The 20,284-nt window shown below is 42.6% G+C and overlaps 1 protein-coding gene across 4 annotated transcripts in view; it reads left to right on the top strand.

The window, feature by feature from the left end:
• The first annotated feature begins 10,278 nt into the window (after window positions 1–10,278).
• Window positions 10,279–20,284, top strand: part of UBE3C (ubiquitin protein ligase E3C) — a 57,169-nt gene continuing 47,163 nt past the window's right edge. For 2 of the 4 annotated variants that reach the window (XR_014540453.1, XM_083579330.1), the window contains exons 1-4: window positions 10,279–10,871; window positions 15,678–15,731; window positions 18,351–18,425; window positions 19,591–19,737. Coding sequence is in view for 1 of the 4 variants with exons in the window: in XM_083579330.1 (XP_083435456.1) it covers window positions 10,806–10,871; window positions 15,678–15,731; window positions 18,351–18,425; window positions 19,591–19,737 (342 nt within the window). In the remaining 3 variants the exon portion in view is untranslated. The remainder of the gene's footprint in view (window positions 10,872–15,677; window positions 15,732–18,350; window positions 18,426–19,590; window positions 19,738–20,284) is intronic. The other 2 variants (XR_014540454.1, XM_083579331.1) reach the window with 1 other exon arrangement.

The following is a 20,284-nucleotide window of genomic DNA, read 5'->3' as shown; positions in this document are numbered from 1 at the left end:
AAGCCTCAAAAACAAAAATGCAAAATAAATAGCAAAAACAAAAGCGCCAAACTTCATCTGTTTCGGAAGTCCGTTTGACTTGCGAAATGTTCGAAAACCAATGCACAGCTTCTGATTGGTGCAGGCGCCCTGGAAACAATAGCCGACAACCACATTGGACTTTTGGCTTCTGAAAAATGTTTGGAAACCAGAACACTTACTTCTGGGTTTTCAGCATTTAAGAGCCAAGGTGTTTGAGAATCAAGACACCACTGTATTATTAAAAGGGACCATTCAAATACCACCCTGTGCATCTGCAGTAACAGGCAATCAGGGCTGAGTCATGGAAAGAGCTGGGAGTCTCTGCCACAAAACAATCAGGGTCAGAGGGCCAGTCAGAAAGCAAAAACCAGAGAACAAACCAAGGGTTGGTAATGAAGAGCAATTGGGATCAGAGGGCAAATCAAGATGCAAGAATAAAGGAAACTCCAGAAACACAGAAGAAGAACAGTTCTCAGGTAGACGACGTTGCTCAAGCAATGATTGAAAAAGCAGCCTTTGTTTTTAAAGTCTGTTGACTATCAATATTTTCTTATGAATATTTTATACTGTTTTGTGTAAAGCACTTAGATTTTTATTATTATTATTAAGTGGTCTATAAATCTTGTTAAATAAATTACTTCCTCTCTATGATTGGCTTTCTGTGTAGAGGATATATTTAATGGTTTGTTTGTGTTTAAAGCTCTACATTTTTATATATATATAAAATACTTATGTTCCTGGCACACAAGGAATTTAAAGCAACCTCCCCAAATCTAAATCAAAGAAAACAGCATTCCCATTTTTCAACACACAGTGAAAATAGCAAGTTGTAGCGATTCCTTATCATCTGAAACACTAGCGCTGCACTGATCTTTTCATCATATTTCATTATCAAATGCAAGGTTAAATTCATTATATAGACATTGGTGGTGTGCGCATTGCAAGGTTAATGCTAGTACAGTGATAACTCCTCTTTGAATATAATTATATTTTCTTGCATTCGCTCTGATATGTATATTCCCTTGCTGGCCTGGATGATATAGGGAACCCATGTTAAGTCTTTAAGCCAGCTGTGTTATTAGCATTTGGCATTAGAATTCATTATATAAATTTATTGAAGTGAAAGTGGAATCTACCAAATACAGTGTGTAAAGGGCAGTTGTTGCCCAGGATATGTTTTCTACATTACGCTTGTAGCTAATGACTCGCGACGATCCATTACCAGTATATATTACACTTTGGGATGGTGCCCAAAAGCTATTTCCACTGAAAACAGTTTAAAATTAAGAATCAATTTACATGGGCCATATCAACACACATCAAGCTCAACATGTCTCTTCTCAATGGGAACCCTGGTTTTCTAGCCGAGGAGATGAATGAGTAGAACACTCACAGTTCTGGTGACCAGAACAATCCTCATTCCTCCACTTACTCTTTTATGTGGATTCCTGGACGCATTGTTCCAAAGTCTCTCGCTGTGACCCATTTGCCATATAACTCTTTACTACAAGGAAAGTTACACGGCTATTTTTTAAATTAATGTGGATCCCAAGTTGCAGACTAGCATTAAAAGGTGGATGTCTGATCTGAAAAGATTCAAGGAGGTGATGCCAAATGATATCTCAGAAGGCAGCTGAATATGATTTTCAGGGATCAGAGGGTGGCAATCCATAAAGCTCTTTACTTTCTCCTATCTCCAGGCAGGGCCAGATTTAGGTCTGATGAGGCCCTAAGCTCCTGAAGGTAATGGGGCCCTTTATATGTCCAGCTGTCCTTTGTCAACAACAAATTGTCACTGTTTTTTTATGTGGAATATATGTTATATGGTAATTTATCGAACTAATAGGTATCTAAAGCCATTTGCCACTGTTGCTGTATGTAGGTTTTATTTTATTTTATTTTTATCTTATATTTTGGAAATGTACATCCCGCCCCCCCCCTTTAAACTGTCTGGGGGCCCCAAGCTAAAGCTTGTTTAGTTTATACGTAAATCCGGCACTGTCTCCAGGATTAGCAAAAGCAGAACGAATTATACGAAATAAACGCAGGAAAAAATGCTATGCAAAATTAGAAATAACATACATTTTCATAATTGAAACAAGGCACAGAATTCTATTCCTATTTTTATATAATTTGGTTTGTCTTTCTACAGAATGTCAGTGTGTGTGTGTGTGTGTGCAGGATAATAACCTGTGGGCTGCATCTGCACTTCAGGGCTTTGGCTATAAGTCAGTGCCAATTTAAGGGCAGGCTAAGCAATGCGCAGCTGTGACAATTGTCAGCTGAGCAGTAGGGAAAGGATCTCCAGGGAAATGTCGCACAGGCGATTCAAAGGAGGCAAAGGCTGTTCAAGTTCCTTGGAAGTCATAAAAGGCAGCGGGACACTTGCCATTTGACTCCCACCAAGGAAGGATCAACTTAATAAATCTGTGGGGCAGACGTGGTGGCGTTTGGCGCATGATTAACCCAGAGCATTACTCTAATTGGTTTAATTCATATATTTACTGTCAATCTTTAAAATACAACTTAGAGCTTTAAAGGGCTGAATGATTCTGGGGCAAAGCCACCCTTTGCAAAAAGCCTGCAAGAATGGTGGATGACTTGTTCGTTTGGCAATCACATATTTTTTCCTATTTATGGCTTAGATTGTAGGAGTATAATGTGTGCTTAATCTCCAGACAGCTCTCCTATTTAGAATAAAGCTCAGGTGTCCTCACTGTGGCCAATGTTAGGCTCGCAAGGAAGGGAACACAGAAGAATCCTACAGTGCTATTATTGTGTGTGCAAGGAAAGTGGGGCTTTTATTGCCTCCTTTCTGGCACGACTGCCAGACTGGATAGCCGGGCAAGGGACTCTCAGGTAGGCAGCCATGACACTTAATTTGTATTTGCCCCCCACACTGAGGGGGCCCGGCGTCATGTGACCCATCCCACCTCCACCCAGCGGCCCGGCACTCACCCAGGGGTAGTGGGAGGTGGCAGCCCCCCTCAATATGGGGGAGGGGGCTTGGCCCCTTGCCCAGAAATATTGAGGGGGCTGAATCCCTTTCTGCCCCCTATAGTTGGCACCACTGAAACTGGACATGAGTATAGCAGCACTTTGCCCCCCTGAGATTCCCAATAACTGATATTCGTGCCTCGTAGAACACAGCCATTAGTAGCCTTGTCCACCATACAGGGTGCACAGCAAACACTTATGAGGGGAGGCAGAGACAGCACCCAGCTTTCTTGTCCCTCACCAGTTCCCAAGGTAGCTTGCTTTTGTCTGTCAGACTCCTGTTTCATGGGTTCTCAACCTGTGGGTCCCCAGATGTTGTTGGACTACAACTCCCATCATTCCTAGCCAGCATGACCAGTAGTTAGAGATGATGGGAGTTGTAGTCCAACAACATCTGGGGACCCACAGGTTGAGAACCACTGAAAGCAGAGGCTGATATGACTGGTTTTGCTAAAGTCTGCCGCTGATATAGACATGTGAGGGGCAGGGGTGGAGGAAGGGGCGTGTGGTGGGGCCAGGCCGCCCCGGTGTCACCACTGAGGGGGTGACAAAATGCCGGGTGGCACTCACCGCGAGGCCTGCAGCACGCCCGAGCCACACGTCTCTGCTGGGAGAGGCGCAGTGGTTTGGGTGTGTACAGGATCCACGCTCCCCAAACGGTCCGTCCGCTGCCTTCCCCCCAGCTGTAGGGTGGCTGAATGGGAGGAGGCAGGCAGACTCCAGAGACCCTGCAGTGCACCCCACACCTATTGTGCCCGAGTGGTTTCCTCCGCCGCTGATGAGGGGAAAATTCCCTTGAGGTAGAAATGCATGCGTGAATCCAACAGCCAATTTATTCGGCCTAAAATGGAGGAGTACAAGAGTAAAAACCTTTCGTAAATTAGTGTTTCCTGTAAACCACTTAGAGATCTTACTTCAATTAAGTGACATATAAATTCTGTTAATTAACTAATTAATTAGTTTAAAGGCAAAAGAGCATTTTAAGAAAAAATAAGCGGACATTCTCGTCCAACTCAATTCTATTGCAGCCACTTAAAAGCAGGCTTCCACTCTCCTCATACACAACACTGCAGGGTTGATTTTCAGATAGTAGTAGCAGAGGCAAGCAAAGAGGGAGACAGGAGCCTTTCCTCATGACCCCCCCCGCCACATATTCGTGATGGAGACTGGGAGAGACTGGGTAATTTTGAAGAGACAGGTGTATAACAGGCCTTCATTACAGTGTGCAAGTCTGCAGTCTGCATTACTGTATACACTGTAGGAACTGAAATGATCTAGAAATTGTTGTATGCAAGGAATCAGTTCTAGGTGGAACTAGCAAGGAAAGGAAGTTAAGGGATATTTGACTAGTATTAGTTTCATAAATAGGTTTGCAGTACCACACTGCTAAGCAAAGTCCCCTCCCCTTCTAATCCAGCCTTTGTGAATCATTTACAGTGGTACCTCGGGTTAAATACTTAATTTGTTCCAGAGGTCCGTTCTTAACTTGAAACTGTTCTTAACCTGAAGCACCACTTTAGCTAATGGGGCCTCCCGCTGCCACCGGAGCACGATTTCTGTTCTCATCCTGAAGCAAAGTTCTTAACCTGAAGCACTATTTCTGGGTTAGTGGAATCTGTAACCTGAAGCGTATGTAACCCGAGGTACCACTGTATAAACTTGCACAGGATGGGCTGTAGTTGAGAGACAGTAACTTGTGACAAAACACCCCGCAGGTTTAATACTGCCTTTTAAAACACTTAAATAATTCCTGTATATATATTGAAAAAGAAGTTCTGTCTTGTAGATACCTGCTGTGCAAAGTAATTAATAATGATTTTTAAGTGCCCTAATAAATTTGGGTTTCATCGCTATCGTCTTGCATATCACTGACTTTTTAAAACAAGGGCCAGGAGCTCTTAAGGAGGACAATAACACATGTTAAAATGTACATTACCTGACATTTTCCCTTGGCACATCAATTATAATTAAAGAGTAATAAGAATGCCAAAATGGACCTCTCAGACACTTTCAGAGACAGGGTCTGGCATTAATAATTAAATCCATTAATTGTAACTACTATATTTTAGGGGTTTGTGTGTGAGCTTGAGCCTTCAGGTAGCGCACAAACTAATTCATTGCTTTTGCATTCCTGCCAGTCTTCGTTAATTAAGGTTCTTGATTTACTTAACTCCAGGACAGATGCGTGAGGAGTGCCCAAAAGTAAGCCAACAAAGGTCCACTAGTTCATATTACTGAAGACAGTTTGCAACCTCATGAAAAATGTTTCTGACGGCTTCACAAAAATTGATCCTCAAAATGGGTTATAATTGTTTTTTAAAAAGTTGAGGAGAGGGTGGAGTTTCTTTTGCTCATACTTGTGATTAACAGCGGGTTTCCTATGCACGTCCACTCAGAAGCAAGTCCTGCTGAGATTCAAGTGTGGTGGTTAGCTCTGGCGAATTTGTATTCATAAAGAATCCAAAATTGGAAATAGCCACTATGCTCTTTAGAATGTCCCTTTTGAATTGTTGATCGTAACCCATATGGTGGGTGTTAAGTTGTGGGTGAACATATCAGACGACACAGCAATTCTCCAAACAGCTCTTGTTTATTCACAGGCCAGAACAGAACTGAACTGAAGGGTTCAGCCAGCCTGCTTATATAGAGCTCCAGTACAATGTAACTGTAACAACTTTCTGTAACTATCCAATCACTGAACGTCACTTTCGATCCCTTATTTGCATATGTGGACCTGAACTATCTACAGTATCCCCCTGTTGGCCCAGGGTGAGAACTTCAGTACATAACAGTGGGGGCTGTTGCAATCTCTGGTTGACAAACTGGCAGGGCCGGCTGAATCAGAGCACAGCAGGTCTGCTTTCTGCTATCACGACAAGGCTCTTTTGTGTTTACCTTTTTGAACTGGTAATATTTCTACTAGATGCCGCTGCTTTTAGGCTATTTCAGGCTGTTATAATTATTTTAATTATTTCAAGCCTACGGTGTTAGGTCTTGGTATGCTGCTTTGGGGGGTTTATTGGAAAACTGGCTTATAAATGCAAATAAATGAACAAGATATAATTTCTTTTAATAGGAACTAGATGTACATTGCCAAGAATAAAAAGTGTCGTGGTCAGCACGAAAGGGACACATTGAAACTGGCCCAGAAATTTAGTTTATTTATAAGGGTGGCTTTAGGGGTTGTGTTTTTTCAGCTATGGTCAATCATACCGCTTTGAGTTGTCTCTACAAGCTTAGAGGTAAGGTTGGCATGATTAATGAAACCCTGAGTCTGCTGAATTTTATGTGAATTTTGTCAGTGAAATTGCTTCTGTGTAAGGACATGCCTATTCTTGCTGACTTGTTAGCATTTGGTTTTCGTGGGCAAGAACAGCAAATGTTCTTAAAGCATCCATTAATTAACTTCAATTAATTAACAGTAATGGCAATCATTCATCTAAACCCCTTAGTGGTAACTGCAGTCCTGTATTCTTGTTTAATGTAATTATCTATATTAATTTTTCTGATGCACAAATACTATGTCCCATATTATCTTCCAGCTTTCAGTTACCAGTCCTGAAAGCACTTAATCATGAATGTGACATTCAGCTGAATGGATTATGGGACTTACTACATATCCTCCAACATGATGAGTCCCCAAACTGGGACGCACGCTTTTCCATCTGTGCTCCCACTCGAGTCACATGACCCATGCGAGATCACGGAGCCCCAAAGGTGTGCTTTTTTCAGGGCCATGCTCTCATGGCACCCAAAAATTTCCCTTAACAGGGCTGCCTGCGTACTCATGACTGGTGCCCACTGGGGCAAGCTGGGAATGGAGAAGGAAAGGTTGTGGGCGTAGAAAGTACTTGTGGGGCGACAAAGGACACCAAGAGGATGGGGGTCAGAGCACAGGAACTAGAAGAGCAGGACCCCTCACCATCACCAGAGGGGCCCATCTCTGTACAAGCACGGCAGAATCTGAGCTATAGCGAGCTCAGAGTTGTTAGACTACAACTCCCATCATCCCTAGCTAGCAGGATCAGTGGTCAGGGTTGATGGGAATTGTAGTCCCAAACCCAAGTTTGGGAAACCCTGCTCTAGGAGACAAAGACAGGCAAAGTCGCATAGCCCAGCTCCCTAGCTGGCCAGGTGTGGCTTGTTAGCTCTGGGAGTAGGTGTGTGATTCCTCAACTGGATTAGGCTCAGGGCAGCTGAGGGTCACACGCCTCATAAAACCCAGATGTTACAATCAAGATTCAAGGCATAAAAGAGAAGCAGAACCAAGATGCTGTGTCTGTTCAACTTCCCACGCTAATGAACCATGGTTTGGGTATCTGAGGAGCTCCATGGAACTGATCTGCAAGTACCCTAACCCTGGTTTGGCTGCATAGACAGGAACCTGGCTTTTGGACTTGGCTTGTTGTATTGAACCTGGACTGTGTTTCTTGACCTGTTGGACTGCCAGATTAGCATTTGCCCTTTGGACTGGTCGCCAGGTACGCCAGGATTCTGGACAGATGTTCTCTCTCAGTTGTGGGTCAGACACCCATTGCTGTTGACAAAGATTCTCACTGAGCAGATTATTAGCACCATCAGCATTGTATGATTTGTCAGAGCTGTTAAACTTTTGTTTAGTGTTAACAAATTTTTTATGGTAAGCTCAGTGCGGTATTCAACCAATGATCTAATAAATTGTCCCAATAAAATTTATCAGTTGAATTAATCAGGGTGTAAAATGACTACTGCACACTATATTTCTTGCTGTTTGATTTTTATTTAAAAACGGGCTGAATGAAAATTTATGAAAACAATTAAAGCTGTCACGAATAGAGTCAGGCTCTATGCCTATAACTTAAGGTAACAGCAAGTCACTAACAGCTACAAGATTATAAAGTTAGCATGTTATTCTCGGGAAGTGTTACATTACAGTCATAAATTACCACTCAGCAGTCCATTAATTCCAAGTCAGTCTCTGAGAAAGAGGCTTTGTTTCCGTTGCTGCCAAAGCTCCAATTGTCACTTGTGTAGCTTGTTGCTCTGGTACTGGAAACCATAATGACTGACAGTCCAGATTTAAATACAAGTTTTCAGAAGAAGAGATACTTACATATTTTATATCTATTTATTATTGCATTTCTCTCTAAGGTGCCCAGGGCGATATACATGGTTCTCCTTTCTCTCCATTTTACCCATACAACAATCCTGTAAGGTAGCTTAGGCTTAGAGATGGCAACTGACTGAAGGTCGCCTAGTGAGCGTCATGGCTGAGCAGGGATTTGAACTCTGGCCTCCAATTTCCTTGCCCAACACTTTAACCATTGAACTACATTGTTGGTGATGGACAAAAGACCAACATATGCCTGCTTTGACGGTTTCTGGGATTATTCTCCACTAGCAAAATGCTCATTGTGATGTGCTTGATGTATGCAGAAGGATGTATTTTGTCTTGTGAAAGCCTCAGGGTGTGTGGCTATGGGCTCTGACCCATCACACCTAGTATGGGATGGCTGTAGGTTAGGTTTTGTCATGAAGTGTCATGGGTGAAATACTCCCCCCCCCCCTTCCACACAGCAAAGATTAACTTCTTTACTTGTAAAGTATGTGGTGTATAGCATACGGCTCTAGGATATCCACCCACAGTTCAAATTTCTTTTTATTCATGAAATTTGCAAAATGACGTTTGGCTGGTCATTATCACTTGGCCTAGACTACCCCACAGAGTTGTTGTGAGGATTAACAAAAAGTGGAGAAGGGGTAAGATAAAAGCATAATAAATACATAATTTATTTTTATTATAGCCACTTTTTCTCCAAGAAATTCCAGACAACACACATGGTTATTTGCTCTTTCCCTGCTCCAACACCCTTTAATCCCATCCTCACCCTGTCAGGTAGGTTAGACTACAGCTGATGTAGCCTTCGAAATGACAGGGGCTACAAGTTCACCCCCCTGAATCTTTGACTATGCTTTCTGGAGCCAATGGAAGTGGGGAATCTGTGGCCCTTTAGAGATTGTTTGATACTACTCCTATCATCCCTGACCATTAGTTGTTCTGGCTGGGGCTGATGGAAGCTGGTCCAACAACATCGGAAGGGTCACAAGTCTCCCATTTCTGTTGGACTTCAAAACATCTGGAGGGAACCAGATTGTGGAAGGCTCAAGCATCATGTGATATCTCCATGTGTGAATTATTGTGCAAACCTGCCTTTAGTCTAAAGCAAGAACTGGGAACCTATGATTCTCCAGGTGTTGGTGGCCTACAGTTCCCACCATCCCTACTCGTTGACCCTACTCGTTGACCCTACTGGGAACTGTAGTCCAAAAAGACTGGAGCATACTAGGTCACGGAAGCCTGGGACGCATGGAAGTAGAGCAACCTGTGACCTTCCCAGATGATGTTGGACTTCATTCCTGACTGCTGTTCAGGACGGGGCTGAAGGGCAGTGGTTTTCTTTTCAGGGGGTACGCAAGGGTACGCAGTACCAACACCTCTATTTTATTGTCATTAAAAAAGTGTGGCATTGCTGTAACAACTTCATGGTGAGCACCGGCACCTATTTTTCTAGGGAAAAGGCGCTGCTGAAGGAAATTGAAGGGAGTTGCAGCCCATCAACATCTGGAAAACCACAGGTTCCCCACTGATGATGCACAGATGTAGACACCGTCCTGAGGTTTTTTCCTACACTCAAGTGGTGTATCAATTTTATTACATAAAAAAGTACATTTAAAGCACATGGCTTTCCCCCAAAGAATCCTGAGAACTGTAGAAAACTTTTCACAGAGCTACAATTACCAGCGCCTTTAAACAACGGTTTTATTTTACTTTTTAAAAAAAATTAATTTATTAAATTTGTATACCACCCTATGCCTACTGGTCTCAGGGCAGTTCTAAGCATATGGTGTAGGTGTGTGTGGGGGGAAATACAAGAAAAAGTGCAGCCTGCGACCACATCCCAATGAAACCTTTATTTGCGTGCAACATAAAAACAGTGGCCACACAGGACAGAAACCCCAAGGAGAGAGGACCCTTTTCTTTGGGAGGCAAACTGCCTTAGGAAGCCCGGGGCGAAAGGAAACTCCTTTCTCAGAAGAGGCGAGAAGCCCCATCACAGCTGAGGGCACCACGTTGCGTATGTGTGTGTTTTTGTGTTTGCACCCACGCCACGAGAACCTGCTCTAAAAACCCCGCCTTGAGCTTCCTCTGCTTTTTTCCCCCGCCTGTCATCCTCCCTCAAAAAAGTGCCGGGCGCTCCGTCTCGCTCTCCCGCCTCCCTTTTCCTATAGGAGGCGCGAGCGCGCCCGCGCGCCCGAGAGGCGGGAGCGCGCTGAGGGAAAGCTGCAGTCGGCGGCGGCCATCTTCTTTCAGGAACCGGCTGATTTCCACCGCCCCCCCACCTATACCCCCTCCTCCCCCTCCGCTGCAAATGAAGCAGCCCCAAGCGAGACCCCTTGCCACTCACTGAGCCGGTGCCGAGGGCGGGGAGCCGGAGGCACACGGAGAGACACCCACACAGGATAATTTGGAAGTGGGGCGGGGGAATCTCCCTTCCTGGCCGGCCGGGGTGCGGAAGGGGCTGAGGGAGGAGGGGGCGCCTCAGCCCTTGGCATTAGGAGCCCTGCGCCGGGAGTGGGCGGGTAGGCGTGAGGCTGGGGGCTTCCTCTCGGGGTCGGGCGCCCCTTCCCCGGTCCCCACCCCCCGCTGGCTCTTTCTGCCCTGCCAAGGTGCTGCTGCTGCTGCTGCTGCTGAGGAGGCGGAGGCTGCTCTCTCTCTCCCCCTCTGGATGGGAGGATAAGCTGTAACCATGTTCAGCTTCGAAGGGGAGTTCAAAACCAGGCCCAAGGTGTCTCTTGGAGGAGCCAGTAAGAAGGTAAGCGACCCCCACCCCACCCCACAGTGCCTGCGCTGCCCGTCTCGGGGTCTCTAGGTGTTTTTTGTCTCCGCCAGCCCCGTTTCCCAGCCTGCGTGCAGATTCCGGTGGGGCCCCGCGAAGCCGGCGTGACTAAGGTTAAATCTGAGCAACCCCTTGTGTCTAGCGTTTTCTCACCTTTCCTTATAATCATAATAATGATTTTTATTATTCCCCACCCCAAGACCAGGGGGGCCTCTGCGGGCGCAGCTCAGCCCCAGTGTGCCCTGGGTTTGTTTTTGTTGTTAAGGAGGAAAAGGCGCCTGGAGAGTTATTTGTGTCGCCCCGGCTTTGGTCTTTCCCGGAGAGGGTTTCCTTCAAGGCCGAGGGTTTTGAAAAGAGAAACTTGAGATGCTTTGGTTGCGAAAAAGGCAGAGGCGTGATGGGAAGGGGGGGGAGGGAAGGGGGCCACCGTCCCATTTGTGAAACTCCGGTGGTGCATCAGCTCTTGCAAGTGTCCCCTTGGCATCCAGTTGGGTGAAACGTAATTGTGGGAGGGGAGAGCAAGGGGGCAGCGGATAGGCCTCACTCTTGTGTTGTTGGGGGGAGAGTTTAAGAATTTAGTCTGTAACCCTAACACTGTTTACCTGGGTGTGATTGAATTGAATAGGCATGGTTCTGCTGTTAAATTCCCACATTGCAGCTCCTGAACTGTACAGGAGTCTGTGAAACATACTGATTCTCGGCACTGCCTTTTTAATACACGATTTGAGGAAAAACCCACTCCAGGTTTCTGAAGTAGATAGGACAGCAAGGAATGCATTCCTTCACTTTGGCCTAGGTTTTTATTTTCTTTTTTCATTTTCTTATCAGCACTCTCTTACTTAATTCGTAGGCCTCTCCTAGTGCTGATAAAGCGCATAGGGGCCCACTAAAAATGTCCATGCACAATATGACATTATGTATAGCTTTCCGTTTTTTATTTAAAATAAGTATCTGTAATCTAAATGAACAGATTAAATAGGGGTGTGTGTGTGCTTTTTAAGTATTGAGATGGCACAAACTGAAACCTGGCTTGGTTTCAAAACTGTCTTGTGTCTTTTAGTGGTTTAGAGGCTATTTATGCAAGTCATTGGTTCTTAACATAAGTTTCGTGTCTGCAATGGGAGTAATAATGCTTATCTCATAGGATTGCTATGCAAAGGAACAGGTTTACCCACAAATGCAGTCATTTTGCATTTGCTTTAGTTAACTATAACGGCCTGTGTGTTTAAATGTACCCATCATTCAGAATTGAGGCAGACCTAAAAGCAACAGCTGGTCAGTCTGGTTTGAAGCTATTCAGGTAACAAATACAAGATCTCACGAAGCTTGTGAAGCAGTTTGCATACTGAAAGTATTGTGTCAGTTATTAATGAAAATATGCTTTATTTGGATTCTTTATTTTTAATTTAATTCTGAAATTTAAAATACTTCTCATGAATTGTATGAGATGGGGCCTTTAAATGATATATTGTGCCATAAAGAAATATCCCAGCACACCCTTTTCTGTGCAGTGTTACCTAGGCCATATTTTCATGAATCAGATGCACATCAGAAGTATATTAGGTATGTCATCTGAATTATTGAGGAACTATCTACTGACACATTTCTGATGGCTAGAAGCCATTTACGTTCATTAAATCACATGTGTGATACTGTTTTCTGCACTGAAGAAAGAATAAGTCTTGATATGCAAAGACGGCAATTGGCAGGGTATGCCCTATTCTTCAGGAATGTATCTTAGGTGCTTTACATCTTTTGTCGTCAAATTATGAACACTAATAGTACCACTTAAAGATTGTGCTGCTTTGCTCAAAAGTTGGGCAGAAATAATATATTCTCGCTATGATTTTTAAACCTCTGTTGAATTTTAAACAACAACTAAGGGTTACGCTGTTTGTGCAATAATATTGAGCGTGATTTAGATCAGGGATAGCTGATCTGCAGCCCTGATTTCTACACTGACCCAATAGTTTGGTAATATGTAAAATAATTGCAGGAAAAAATAAAAACCCTGTTCTGCTGTGGTGCTGAAATATTTCTGCCTTAATTTATCCTGTGAAGACACCTCTTCTCCCTCTGGTGAAGCACTATTGCAGGAAGGTTTTGGTAGACAGGAAACAGGAATAAGCACTCTTTAGTGTTACACTGGACCAAAGTGTGCTGACAGTAGAAGAAACCAGTCAGTTTATTGTCTTTAAGATTAGATCTGCCAGGAGAAAGAATGTGACTTTGGATTTCGCATGGAGTACTGGGGAAAACTGAGCTCTTGCGGAGGCTGAAACACTTGCCTTTGTTTGCATTTAAGCTGAAAATTTATAGGGATACAGCATTATATACACTTATATACCGCTTTTCTGCCAAGGTACCCAATGTGGTTTACAGTTTTAAAGTACTAAAACAAATGAAACAGAATGTAAAGTTGGCCAGGGTGGGGAAACAGTCTGGCTGGAGCAGGCCCTGATTTCTTTGCCTTCCTCCCTTGGTGTCTTCCTCTTGGATTATTACCTAAATCACTTGAGAGGCTCATTGGTGAACTTGTAGCACACTTTCCCTTCCTTTATTATCTTGTCTCTTTCAGTTTTCCCCATCCCCTGTAAATTTGATCCCACGCCCATCCCCACAGACTGCCTCCCATAAATTGGTTTATTCAGTGGAAGCTTTCTGTAAGAATTGCCATGTAAACATGAGGCCCATTCCCTCACCTCTGCTGTGACCCCCTCGATCCAGGTAATGGTGGTGGGGACAGCTAAAGTGGGCCATGGTAGAGCTTTATAAAATGATGCAGAAAATGGATAGACCTTCCCCCCACTCCCCCCCCCCTGCACTCATAACACTGGAACACGGGGTCACCCATTGAAATTGATCTGCAGTAGATTCAGGACAGAAAAAAGGAAGCACTTCTTCCCACAACACATAATTTATGGAACTTGCTGTCACAGGATGCAGTGATGGCTGTGGCTTTAAAATGGAATTGGACAAATTCATGGAGAAAAGGTCTATCAATGACTATTAGCGATGGCAGCTAAATGGAAGTTCCATGTTCAGAAATGGTATGCTGCTGAATAACAGTTGCTGGAAGGAGACTGTATGAGAGGGCTGTTGCCTTCATGCCCTGCTTGTGGTCTTCCCGGAAGCATCTGGTGTGGTGTAAATAGGGTACTGGGCTAGATGAACCTTTGTTCTGATTCAGCAGGTTATCCACACAGTCATCCTGGAATATGTGCTTGACAGATAATTATGTTGAAATCAGCAGAATATACCTTCAAAGAAATGCATTTGAGATAAGGGTTTTCCCCAAGGATTTAGGAATGTGATGCATGCTTTAGTGCTGGGTCTAATGCTTACATACTACTTAGAGGCAGCTTCCATTGCTTTAATGGTTTTGTCCATTTGAAACACCTTGGCATTGACTTCTTCTCTAGAGCTCTGTGTGAATGGCGTGAAGGGAGAAGCGAGGGAGCCCAGGCTTTTATCCTCAGCTCCAGTTTGGCCTGAGAAAGTCACTTTACGTTTTATTTAATGTATTTGTTCTAAAATATTTTTAAAATTGTGAACCACCTCAGGTTACTAAGCAGAAAGGTGGCATATAAATTTAATAAATAACACACATTGGTAAGTTGCATGTCTGATAACTTGGCTATACAGTGGCACCTTGGTTCCCGAGCGGCTTAGTTGTCAAACAAATCAACTCCTGAACGCCACAAACCCGGCAGTAGGTGTTCTGGTTTGCAAACGTTTTTCGGAAGCCCAACGTCCGACGCAGCTTCCACTTGAGTGCAGGAAGCTCCTGCAGCCAATCGGAAGCCACGCCTTGGTTTGCGAACGGTTTCGGGAGTCGAACGGACTCCCGGAACGGATAAAGTTCGAGAACCAAGGTACCACTGTATAGGGAGATCTTGAGTTTGGCTCTTCATCTGATGATTGAAATCTATTGGGTTGACTCAGCATTAGTAGTGAGGATGTAAATCTGTGTTGTTTATTAGCCTTTTTGATTGGTTATTGTTAGGCCTGTTATTTTCACTTTTAAAAATACTGATAATTAGGCTTATTTGCTATTGCAAATGTTTAGTTCTGCTTTGTGTGAGCAATAGAGAAATACCTTAAGTGTGTAGGCTTCACCACTTTTCTGATATTTCTTTATCAAATTATAAAACCAAATAAGGCAATATTGTTAAACAGTTTTTCTACTGTAACTTTCCTTTTAAAATTGCTTTGACTTAATTCCTTAATTACATTATTGTTCCCTAAATACTTTCTATCATGGTGCTCAAATGCATGAAATACTTTCATATGCACTTTCCTTTTAGCACCTTCTCTGACCTTGGGTGGGTATTGTTTGGAGAAGATCAGTATTTATTTAGATATTTATATTTATATTTATATTTATGCAGTTTAATTGAATGAACAGTGTGTGGCTGAAAACTTTTTTTGAGACTTTGTTGGGAAAATCAGAAATTGTAATGGATGTTCGTTCATTCATTACTGTTAACTGGTTGTGCCAGTTGAATCAACTGCAGTTTTAAATTGCGTTAATTACTGTAGTCTAGTTTAAACAAAATAAAGAAATAATCATGCTCACATTTGTGATGAAGGCCGTTAGGTAGAATGACTTTAGGCTGATTTGTTGTGTGTCATTGATTGTGTTGTATCTAAGCACATAAAGGAGGAAGATGCATGTTATTTTTCCGCAAAATATTTTGGAAAGATGATGTTTATCTTTATGCAAAACTTTAAATGCATTTGTTTAGGTAGAAACAGAATATAATTTCTCGTCTTTTCCAGGAGGAAAAAGCATCTCTTTTGCATCGCACGCAGGAAGAGAGGCGGAAACGAGAGGTATGATACAAGTAAAGCCTTTTAAAATAGCTTCCAGTTGAAATATTGTATGATGAAAATGCTTATGCCTGTATTTAAAGCACTGAACAGCTGGACCCCAAGTATCTGAGAGAATACTTGCTGCCGTTCAGTGGGATCCATGGACAGCGCCCTCCTAGGGCTTCCTGTGCAGTGCTAGGTACATAGGATCCTGGGGGGGGGGGGGGCTGTTTAGTGGTGGCTCCAGAACGGTGGAATTCCTTCCACAGTGAGATTTTTCTGCCTTGTTCTTTTACTCTTAGGCAGTGCGGATAAAGACACCCCTCTCTTGACAGGATTTTGAAGAAGTGGTGGGGTGAAGAATGGTTAGCTGATTTGCTTTATAGCTACCTCTTTTTTTGAAGCATTGATGACCACTTGGGTGCTGTCTTTCGTCCCTTCTCTGTGTTAGGAACTGATTTAGATTAAATTAGTATTTTATTTTATTGTTTTGTGTTTTTTTATAAGTGTAACCCTCCATGGGGCCTACTGGCAAAGGATGGTATATACGGTAAAACACGTGAATAAATAAAATAGCTTGGGTATTGGCTTTTTAAAACCTCCTGTTTTCCTCATTTTGTAGTTGCAGAATTTTTGAATGCTAAATAGTAGGGCCCCGCCCTTACATTGTTTTGCACCACATTTAAATTTTGCTGGGATAATGTATGCAAGCATGGTACCTTAGAATTGCTAACATGATCCTGACTCACTAGCAGAAAAACTAGTTGTAGGGCTGATTCACACACTTGTTTGGCAGACTAGAGCAGTGTTTACTATGCCATTCTCCTTAGGGATTTGTATGATAATATTTCCTGATTAACCATGGTTTACTGACATATGCATAGGCAGGAACGAGCTGCCTCTAGCTTTCATCCTCCCCTCCTGGACTCCAACAATTTGTTTTCCTGCTTCCCGTACATCTAGGCTTGTTGTGTCACCTGAACCAGCCAGTTCTTCTCACTTTCAAAACAAGCAAACTTCAAGCAGTGGTTCCTGACAGTCTGTGTAGAGTTTGTTAACAAACCACTTTTCTTTATCTGTATGATGCACCAAGCCTGCCTTTGAAGGAGAGTGGAGCTGAAAATTGATGAAGTCATGCAGGATGGGGAGGAAAAAGGGGGCGCCTCAGCCGGAGGCTCACTGCAGCTTCTTCCTTCTTGGCTGCATATTACTAAGCCGTGTTTCTGTGCGTTGTGTGAACTGGACTCCAGTGTCATAGGCAGTCATGTGAAACACTGCCTATGTTTGAGACTGTACATCCCAACCATCATTATAAAGTTGATTAACTACAACCATGGGAATTATTTTGTCAGCTCCAATGAGCAGATAATTTGCCCGTTTTATTATTTGTAAGGCTCCGGTGCAGAAAATGTGCATAAGAAACAAGGCACCCTGTATTTGCAAGAATATATTTTGTTACGCTAATGTACTTTTGAAGATGTAGCATATATTGGGAAGAAAACATGACTCAGTCTATTGAGAATAAAATCAGACACAGCTTTAAAAAATGAGTAGTGAAATTGCTGCAGTGACCTCAGGCTTCAAACATTTGCAACTATGGGTCACTAATTGACAATTATGCATTCTTGGATGAAACCTATGCCTAATGAGGAGAATATAACTGTCTTGTGTTGTAATTCAGCTGTGTGCTGTGGAAGATCAGTTGCTGCTGCTGCTGAGATTGCTGTTGAATTTTCCTGTTTTGTTTCTGTTAAAAAACCTCAATACAAGTTGATCAGCAGGCTGCCCATTTCCAGGGTCTGTCATTTGAATATCCCTGGCTCACTTCTTGCCAAATCTTTATTCATTCAGTTTCTTATTTCTGTTCTATCATTCCTTCATTTATCGGTGCTGCCACAGTAGTGTGTAAAAATCGGAATTCCACCTCAAGTAATCTATCCCCCCCCCCATTTAACTTGTAATGCCGTATTCTCATTCCACCAGTATCTATTAAACAGATGTTTTAGTAGCTTCGGGTCAACATTTTCTGTTTTGACAGCCATGGGGTACATAAGGAATGCTGGGACACAGTTGTACATAGATATTGGATATGAGATGCGAGGTTTAGTTTTTTATTAGCTGGTGGGAAGAGCAAGGAGCTTTGTAGAGTGGTGATGCTCTGGTCTCTAAACAATGGCCAACCTGCGCAAATGGCATTTGGTTTGAGTCTTCAGCATAAAGGCTAGAAACTTAGTTAAAAAAAATAAAAGAAGCATTGTTTTAAATTTGACAGATTCGACAGGAAATACATTATATGGTAAACTTGTTGGCTATGCATATAATAAAGAGAGCTTGCATCACAGCAGAAAAGCATATCAATGGAAAAGCACAATTCTCCTAATGGGCAGCAAGATATTTGTGTTTCTTTCAGTCTGTCTTGTTTGGCAATGGCTTGGTGTCAGGCAGCGTAAGCCGGTTACGTGGAGAACCCAGACCTTCTCTACCACAAACTCCACTGCTCGTGTTCCTCTGATACTATTGAAGAGAGAGTTTTTTGTGTGAGGTTATTCAGTGACTGCACAGGTGTTTTTCTTGTCAGTGCTTTGTTCTATTAACTACAATGCAGCAAATTTTATTTTGACCTTTGTCTTGTCTCCTTAGGAAGAAAGGAGAAGGCTGAAAAATGCAATAATCATCCAGTCCTTTGTTCGTGGGTACAGGGACAGAAAACACCAAGTAGGCATTTTTTTTTTAATGATTGACTTTTCTTATGTGCTTCTGAGTTACACAGTGACCACAGAAAGATATAGCTAACGAGTTGACACTGTCACTATTTCAGCCTGCCTTCTAGTCACTACTGTCAGCATGTGCAGAAACAATGTATGCTGATCTGCTGTAGGAAACCCTCTGATACTACTTCCTCAAATCCACAATGTAATAGCCATGTGGACAAGCTTGTACTGTATGTTAGTCATTCTCTCCCTGTAGTATGACTCCTGTTCAGTGATTCCCTGGACTGGGATTATTGGTTGCAGCCTATGGGGAAACCATAGTCTCAAATTTAGTTTGGAACTCCATTTAGAAGGACTTGTGATGAATAAGAGCACAGTAAAAATGAACTATAACCAGAAATATAAAATATCTATTGTATGGCTTTAAAGAACCCTGTGCTTTCTCCCAGGAACATCTGTTTATGCCCAGAGGTTTGCCAAATACCTTCATTTGACTGCAGCTCCTTGTGCTACATAGGAAGCTCTGTAGCCTGACTTCTGGAAACAGGCCAGTGGGCAGGAGCAAACTCTACACATAGCCCTTTCAATCCTTGCCTGTCTAAAAGTGCAATAAGATTATGAAAATATGTACAATAGTTATAATCTGGAACATTTATTCATATGTATAGTCGTAATGTCTGTTGGGAAACTTGTTTATTGTTAGTCTCAATTAGATGAATAATGCAGTAGAAGATGAATTCACACAAAAGTAATTACTTCCCATTAATGTTATTCTTGGTTCATTCTAGCTTTCAAAATGAGTTCTAATTCTGCTCTTAGTACATAGGTAGTTCTGTTTCCATAGGATTTGAGGGAGTTGATGTGTACAGATGACAATACTTGTACTGTACTGACTGATTATGCTTTTAAAATTTCTGAAAATTCTATGACATCACTTTGCATTTTTGCACCTTTATGTACAATTTAACCTCCACACTTGGCCTTGAGCAAGTGATTGTTCCAACAATGTACCTCGGGTTATAAACAAAAATCAATGCTGAAGAAATTATATGCATAAAATTGTTCATTGGGGAAAGCTGCAGCTTCAAATGAGTATATTGAAATCTTGCCTGTGTTTCATAATGTTGACAATACAGTACATTAACTTAAATTTTATTCTTCAATTTAAGTATTCCATTCAGAGGAGTGAATTTGATTACTGTGCTAATCTAGCACAATCTGGAGGAAGTTTCTCCACTGCCAATGGAGCAAATCTGACTCTCTTAGTTCGCCAACTTCTGTTTTTCTATAGGCATAATGAGGATTCTAAACGTTTGGTAAGTACTCAATGGGAGTGATTCCAGTTTCTTGTGTGTTTTTAGTAATTATTTTTAATTTATTGGTTGCCAGTACTAAATGATCTGTTCAAAAGACAGTGAGGTTGAATCTGGACATTCAGAAAGTTACTTGTCCTTGCAGAGAGGGGGTGGCTTTCCCATTCTTCCTCCTCTTCTGATAGCCACCCCAAGAAAGGACTCCTCCTTCCCTCCCACAAGGTCAGGGTTTCACTAAGTCCAGTATACCATCTGCTGCAAGAGAATGGTGCCACCTAAAAAAAATCCCCACTTGCTTATCTGTGGGAAAACATGCTTTCAGTTTTCATTCTGAAGTGTGTGGATCCAGCTAAAGTTTTGGAGAACATTGCAACCTAATAAACATGCAGGTGCTGTCATAAAGTCAGTGCTATCTAACCTTAAGGGCTTCATTTATTTCATAAAATTATGTAGCAGTTTGTAGTTAATGGAAGATGGCACAAGCTCATTTGGCTGAGTATGCATGGGGGGGATGGATGGACGGACAAGACTTAGGAATGTACCTGAGACT

The sequence above is a fragment of the Podarcis filfolensis genome (genome assembly GCF_964270895.1).
Source record: "Podarcis filfolensis genome assembly, chromosome: 12".
Lineage (NCBI taxonomy): Eukaryota > Metazoa > Chordata > Lepidosauria > Squamata > Lacertidae > Podarcis > Podarcis filfolensis.
Note: the sequence above shows the minus strand (reverse complement) of the source record. Positions and strands in the feature narration are given on the sequence as shown.